A 7,865-nucleotide genomic window follows, 5' to 3' on the forward strand; every position below is an offset into this window, starting at 1 on the left:
GCTTGTAGGTTGCATTCAGCAATCACACAGATTTCTATGTCCTACGTGCAGCCCTGGAAAGGAATCTGCATTCTAATGGTACACACTTCACCATGGCACTTCACGAGGGGGGAGACAGCTGCCGAAGACAGAAAGTGCTGCCTGTTTTCTGTGGTGTCAGCGATTAGACCCAGAGACTGAGGCCACCTAAAGCTACTGCAGGGAGGCCAGGGCCTTCTGTCCCACATTGCGCAGAGTTTCTGCATGCGTCTGTTTAAAGGGACTCCTGCTAACTTGCACTTGTTTTGAAACTGGCTGATCTGAGAACATCCCCCTCTTTGAGACAGCCCCTGTAGGCAGCAGGGCCCATGACTGCTTTTAAAAGAGCGCTTTAAACGCCTGAGTGTTATACCTGTGCTGACACGTCTAAAGGGCATTTCAGCAAGCAAGGAGCTGCAGCGCTAAGTGACATGCACAGGGGCACAGTGAGCCTGGCTCCGTGCAGAGTGCCGATGGATGTGCAAAGGGACCAAACTGGGCAGCAGGGGGAGATCATCTTGGCTCTGTATCCTTCCAGGTCCAGGGATCTCAAGTGTTGCCTGTAGCTGCAACAAGTACAGCGTTTCAGACTGAAATGTGACCTTCCAGGTGACAGTGCCTCTTTAAAGAGACAGGGATCTTTCCCCTGGTGTAGGGAGAAGCTGGCACCACACACCTGAACTGTGCATTTTGCAGATGCTCCGGATCTCTGTAATGGGCTGCACCAAATGCCTGGATCCGAACACGTCCAGCTTTTGGGAGTTGTTCAAAACCTGGATCCACATTCTGCAGCTCGAGCCTGCCTGTTCTCAGGGCGCCAGTCACCCCACCCCTGCTGAGCCCCTCCTGGGCTCTGGCCCTTCTTGAGGGTTAGCCTGTTAACCCTTCCCATGCTGTTTGGCTGCTTTGCTGCCACCAGAGGCAGGGCGAGTCCTCTCTGCCGCGGCAGCCAGGTGTCACACGGATGGCGCCAGCTCTGAGCACCCCACTTGGTTCAAGTCCTTCTTAGGCAACAAGAGAAGAAATTCAGCCCCCGTCACAGCCCCAGTGCAGAGCCTGTCTGACCAGCCGGCCCCACAGCAAAAACCACTGGCTGAAAGCGGCATTCACTCCTTTCCCCCCGCAGGACGTTGTCACGGGGATTCACCTGGAGACCCGCGCCCCACTCAGCTGTTTCCCTGCCCATGAAGCTTATCACATATGGCTGATGTTTGTTTTATCTTGTCAAAACCAGGAATACAGATGGGCTGCAGACACACAGTCCACATCTGATCCTCCTTGGAGCTTCTTCCACACTCGGGGTGCAGAGAGCCAGAGGCTGCTCAGGCCCCCCCTTCACAGAAATGCTTTGGGCTCTGTTTCACATCACTCATGAGGCCTGTTGTAACTCAGCAGTAGGGACTGCTTCCAGCCTGAGGCCCATGAGGCAAAGTACAGCCTGGCACGGAGCAGAGGCTGGGAACAAACACGTGTCACCATCGTCAGCGTCAGCTAGCATTAGAAGAGGTTCCTAACAAGCTACTGCCAGCGGGCAGAACCTGCTGCTCCAGGGACAGGGGTGTGAGTCAGCCCTGTGCGCACACACCTCGCTGGGACGCAGGCAGGCAGGTGACTCCATGCTCACCCCAGTGCCACGTGGCTCCTGCCACCTCAGCCTGGCTTAGACCAGCTCAAGATCTGCTCCCACTGACGTCAGTGGGTATTTTGGGAACAGCCAGAATCCCAGCCTCCATCGGCCCAGCAGAGCCCAGACCAGCTGAGATGGGGAAGCTCCCAGCTCAGCACAGCTCCTAGCGACTGGGCCAGAAGACGTCCATCTGGGAGTAGTGCTTGCACCCAAGAAGTCTGCCCGGTGGCTCATCTGGGACAGTTGTTTCCAATAGGTCATGAACCTCCTGGTTTGCGTCTGGCCTAGGGCAGTTCAGACTAGCAGGCCAGGCCATTTGCACCCGGTGAATTGCAGAGGATCCAGCTGGGCTGGGACTATAAACCCTAATGTACTCAGACTGAACGTTTGTACAGAGTAGAAGGGCCAGCATCAATGCCCTCACATGTTAGCCCGTTACATTCTGTTGAGACAGGTAAGTGACATTGTTCCCGTTCTCAGATGGGGAGACCAAGGCGCAGGGACCACGGGAAAGGCTTGCACACTTCCATGCCCGAGATTGGGCACCCTTGTTTGAAAATTTTGGCACGAACACCATTCCCCAATTGACAACAGCTGTCAGCGTCCCTGTGTTGGTGGCTCACTCTGCAATCGCCCCCTCCAGAGGGCCCACACATGTGAATGGATCTGCAGGGTGAGGAGCCATCGCTTTCGCTCACTGGACCAGGGCTAATCAGGGAAACCTTATTGCTATGCTTAACAAGAGCATTTAGACAACTGCTTTTCTGTGGGGGAAATCTGTCCCAGCTCCATGATCCAGCCCAAGATCATCCTTAAGACTGTTTGAGAATTGACTTTACCAAGGCCTGTAGGGGGCGAGAGGACGAGTGTTTCCGTCAGCTTCACGCCTGCCTCCTGTCAGAGTGCAGAGGAACCATCCCTCCTGCCCAGGTCCCAATGAGCTTCCCCAGCCCTCTGCCATGACCACCTGCCTGCCTGGATCACCTCTTGGGGCTCAGCTGCCGCTCTCGGACCATCTGGCAGGGTCACTGCTGCTGGGCGTAACCCCATGGGCAGGCACAGGGAGGATGTTCCTGTCCACAAGGATCGTTCCTGACTCTTTTGCTGTGATTTGACTTTCTAAGCAGCTTTCCCAGACTCCCCAGGGAGAACGGCAGACATCCCCTTCCTTTCCCTGCAGAGGTGATCCCAGAGCTGACAAGAGCTGGCCCTGCAAGCTGCTGAGGTGGAGGGAATGGGTGTGTGGGTCCCGTGGAATCCCCTGGACTCACTGAGAACCAATGCTGCCCTTGGGGCGACATCTGGAGACTCATCTCTAAGGAGTGCCCAGCCCAGGACGTCTCTCCCAGGGCTCAGCAGAGCAAAGAGTGTCACCTGCAGTTGTGAATTCTTTATGTTCCTCGTCCCCACCTGCCCAGAGGTGTAACCCTTTCAGCACTGGAGCATAGGCAATATTTCCGCCTCCTCCCCGAACTCATATCTCTCCTCCCAGTCACAACTCAATACATTGACCCTTGTCAGTGCCACGACGCACACCCCTTCTCCCTTGCCTGCAGTTCACCACTGCTGGAGAGGTTCAATTAGCTCCATCAGCTAAAACAGCCAGGTTCAAGATGCTTATTAAGATCAAACCAAGACCCAGACCAACATACCTGGAGTTTTCACAAGTTTGTTTTTCAGTACTTTATAAAAAGGCAGAAGGAACTCTCAGTCAACAATGTAGTTAATTAAGATAGGGTTATGCCTGTAAACACATACACTGATTTAAAGCACATTCGTTGTAGTTATTTGAAATTAAACAAAACCAGACGTTGTTTGAATACCTGGCAATTTCGAGTCAAGATTCCACTAACAGCCTGAAGTTGGACCTTGTCCCCGTAACTGTCTTCAAACTATCCACCAGAAATTCCCTTGCTCTCAGTTACCATGCTTCAGCTACTTTTTCTCCCCACCTAATATCAGCCATTAGCCCTTGACACATTCACTCAGATATTCAGGGGGAATCATCTCTGCTCCATGTAAGTCCAGAGAAAACACCTTTCCCATCTCCTATTTCACTGCAAGCCAGAGGACTCAACCTACGTCTTCACCCTTTACACACAGACTGGAACCCCAGCTGCAGCTCCTTCATCCAGCCAACCAAGGCTCATTGGCACCTTAGGACACATCACACAAGCTGCCCACTGTTAGACTAGGGCACCAAATCATGCTGAGATGTGTCTAGAACGTTATACCTTCATTCCTAATGCTGCGGTACTAACGGCGTAGGACCTTTTAAATCTGTTTCCTCATTGGTTGGCCAGGGAAGGTGGAAACAAGATGACAGCTCCGGGTGTTTCCCTGTATGTTCTAGCTATCAGAGTTTGCGCACGGTGTGTGACTATGGCATTCCAATAAGGTCTGAGTGAAACTGAGTTGCTTTGGTGCATGGGCTCTATCCATAGGAATGGTTTGTTCTGGGAAGAGTTAAATACATTCAGGGAGAAAGGTTCCTGGAACAGCCCTTTCTATGTCCCAGTTGATTTAATGCGATCCCATTGATACTTGGAGCCTGCAGGACAGCGTGGCAGCCAGGCAAGCAAGAAGAATCATTGTTCCTGCAAAATTTGTCAGGATGACCTCAGGTTTGTGTATTTATCTTTTACAAAATAGACAAAATAAACACACACATGAATCCTTGTCTCTTACTCCTAGGAAATGGGAGGAGAGAAAACCTTGGTGCCTGCAACACATTGGGATTGCTGACGTGTAGATTATTCTGCATTTCAAACCAGAGTTAGGTTTCCCAAATTCCACTCGGAGCAGCTATTCATTATACTATACGGTGATTGCTGCCGTCTCTGCACATGATACAGCTGTGCCGAGCACCTTCCCCTCCACTGCGGGCAGCTGGGCGGAGAGAAACTTGCCATGTCTGTTCTGGGCGCAGGACTCAAGGGAGGGTTACCAGGGACCTCCTAGAGAACCTGGCCTGATAGAGACCATTTCCATCTGTTTATTCCTGCCTGCAGAAACTCATTTCCTTCCTGATTCCCACTGAAACTACCAAAATGGAACCAAGTGACTAGAAGAGATGGGCTACCAATAGGTCAAAATGATTCAAACAACTCTAAGGGCAACAGCTATACGTCTGTATCATCAGGTTGCCACCCCCGCTAAGTGATGTGGAGATGAAAGAGGATTCTAGTGTTAGCCATGACATGCCAGTCAGACAAGTACCGTGTTTCCAATGCCCGCTAGCACTCTGATAGCCCTCTCTGCAGGTCAGTCAACTCAACCATATAGCGACGGCAAGAATCCACTCCGACTGCTGCCTTAGCAACATCGACATGTAACTGTTCAAAAACCACGGGTGATCATGAGTCACGGAGAACAGTTCATCCCGTCTAGCATCTGAGGCAATGATCAGAGCCTAACGCTTGATCTCTGCCTGCTTAGCACCATTTCCAAGGCAATAGAGAATCCTATTAGGGCCCGACACCCCTTGCCTTGCCCCCGTGGGTCATTTACACCAGGGCAAAGTGGGTCTGAGGTCCAACCAAATCCGAGTACACCACTCCCTGACATCAGCGCTAGCGATTTACAGCCCGTGGGTGCAGGTTTTGTGCAATGTCAACCTCAGCCCAGGGGAGCATCAGGCCTAGAAACAACTTATCGCTCCAAACAGAGATGGATCATTTCAGACATTCACACAGTTTGTCTCCTTTATTGCATGTTAGGTGGCAATTTAACTCCGACTCAAGACAGCAGTCCTGTCTATAGTATTCCTTGGCTTCTGCCGACACTCAGCGTTTCCTCCCTCCCCCCGCATCCCCAGTTTTAGCGATGTGTCACCAGCTAGGATTGGGATGAATAGCAATTGTGCTGCTGTCAGTGCTGGCACTGGGTGCTCATGCACTCACCTGCACCACGGCTAGAAGCGAACCGCCACAAATCTGGGCTGGGGGGAAGGTTTGCACTAAAATAATAAATAGGCAAAATATTGTCAACTTGGCATCGTCTTTCAGCAGCCATCTAGCAAGCGGTGGCAGCTGCGGGAACAAAAGGCACATCGTGAAGAATGACCCATAAGTCGACTGCATTAAAATTGCTGAAAAGCATAAGAATTTATGCATGTAAAGACCCTAAAGTTTACTTTTAGTAAGGACTCATTTGACAAATACGTTTTGAAAGGCCGCTGTCAGCTCCATAATAAAACCCGCTTACAAATACCCCAGAAATGAGTCTTAAAAACAAGACTGGTTCATTTGAAAAGAATGTGGTGACACAGAACACAGCCCCATCCCCCTCTCATCAGAAAGGTGGCAGTATTGCTTTGGAGTTGCTGCGTGAATTGTTAGGAACGGAGACTTCCTTCAAATGAACGGCACTGTACCATAATACACCAACAAAATCTAAGGAATGACTTAATCTAATGAAATGTAAGATCCTAGCGATATGGAAACCACACCAAAGCCCTGGACCCAAGCTGTGTACAACTCAGCCAGACTAGGACCCTTGTGTTTCCCCACACACACTTGGGTTTTTAACCAACTGCCAACTTTGTATTTACTAAGAAAACAAAGTTTAAATTGACCACCCAGCTATCTAAGAGATCCTGATAACACCACACATGTCTAGCATTGGTATCAGAAGCCTCTGATCTTCTTATTACCCGCAGCATACAAAAAGGCAAAATACAGCACGGGAGATGGTCTGGAATGGGCTATACAGCATTATATATGGGACGTGCGGACATAAGTTTGTCTATGCGTCCCCATGTGTAGTAGAACTATAGAGACCATCATCACACTGAAGCTAAGAGCAGACTGACAAATACTTTTTTCTAGCATTATGATCAATTAATTACCATTAATTAATGTCAGTTAAAAGAATGAGCAACACACACACATACACACACCGTATTTATTAGAAATATAGAACACGAATAAAGTCACTCATGCCCAGCAGAGGGGCTGAGTCAGAAGTGACTGTCCCATAGTTCACCTTCACTCACCTTCACTTGTGCAGACTGTCCTCTGGGAAGCCCTTCACTAGGACTTCCACTAACTCACAAGGCTGGGTCATGTTTTTAGTTGCAAACCCTCCGAGAGTGGCACTCAGCTGGCTGGCTCGGGTTTTATTTCTCTGATGATGTCACTTTAAATATTTTGCATGTTCCATTTGTTATTTTTACTCCTAAAACTGACGCATTTCTGCAAATTCATTTTTGTCCAATTAGTCACAACTTAATGGAACAAAGTCAACGGCCTGGATGTCAGAGTAAATGTCAGACCCATCTTCTCTCTGACTAGCATGTATATACGGGGTCGCACCTGGAATATATGGAGGGGATTAAGCATGTTGTTTTTCACAGCTGCTCTTTTGGATTTCTGACCCAGTTCCTTTTGAATGGGGCCCAGGCCAAGAGAACTGGGAACTGCAGCTTTACCAACATACACCACAGACATAAATCGAAAGCAACGGAAAAGCAGTTAAAAAGTAATAGAGAAGAAGGAAAATGCATTTCTTCATTTGCAGAACAGCCTCTGTGAGAGCAAAGCCATGACAGCTTTACGACTCCCTTATTATTTTACTTGCATGCGGCTTCCAAACATTTAATGAAAACCAGCGTACGTACGGCTGAGGCTTGCAGGAGAGGAAAGCTTTAGAAGAAATTCTTGACGCTTAGCCCTACCTGATCTGAACTTGCTCCGAATCAGCAAGGAATGCTCCGAACCCAGCAGTGTCATGGTGACTCGCTGGGAACAGGTCCAGAAGCCCCCTCACTTAAACCATGAACTGGCGCCAAGGAGACAAGCTGACCACTGCGAGGGCACCAGGAGTCATCCAACCCTCCTGGGAGGCTCTGGATGTTTTGAGAGCTGGGCTTGTAGAAAGCAGCAAGTGACTTTAAAAGATTTGGTCCCATCCAGCACTGACCCTCCACAGAAACCAACTGCTCTCCCCTGTGCTGGGTTGAACTAATTCACTTTTAGCTCGCAGGACCCTCCTCCTGCTCAGAGTTTACTATCAGCAGCATCACTGGGTGTCCTGGCTGATGTCATAGTCTAGCAGGGAGCAGTGACTATCACTAAAGGGTCTTAGGAAAGACAGAATTTGATATCTGATGCTTATTACTACCAACAGGAACTTGGCCAATCAGGAGGCTCTTGTCTCAGACAGCCGGCTTCAGAGCAGCTCTGAAATATCAACAGACCCAGGGCTTAACTCTTTCCAG

The 7,865-nt window shown here is 49.8% G+C and overlaps 1 protein-coding gene across 7 annotated transcripts in view; it reads right to left on the bottom strand.

Annotated features, from left to right (window-relative positions):
- MYOCD (myocardin) overlaps positions 1 to 7,588 on the bottom strand; it is a 73,827-nt gene extending 66,239 nt beyond the window's left edge. For 4 of the 7 annotated variants that reach the window (XM_067547742.1, XM_067547741.1, XM_067547739.1 and 1 more), the window contains exon 1: positions 7,323 to 7,588. In XM_067547742.1, the coding sequence (XP_067403843.1) occupies positions 7,323 to 7,377 (55 nt within the window). In that variant the 5' untranslated portion in view covers positions 7,378 to 7,588. Of the gene's footprint in view, positions 1 to 6,641 lie in introns of all 7 variants that reach the window. The other 3 variants (XM_067547740.1, XM_067547744.1, XM_067547743.1) reach the window with 2 other exon arrangements.
- Positions 7,589 to 7,865: the final 277 nt, after the last annotated feature.

The sequence above is a fragment of the Emydura macquarii genome, unplaced genomic scaffold, assembly GCF_026122565.2.
Source record: "Emydura macquarii macquarii isolate MOO-44397 ecotype Brisbane River unplaced genomic scaffold, CSIRO-AGI_Emac_v2 contig_1230, whole genome shotgun sequence".
Lineage (NCBI taxonomy): Eukaryota > Metazoa > Chordata > Testudines > Chelidae > Emydura > Emydura macquarii.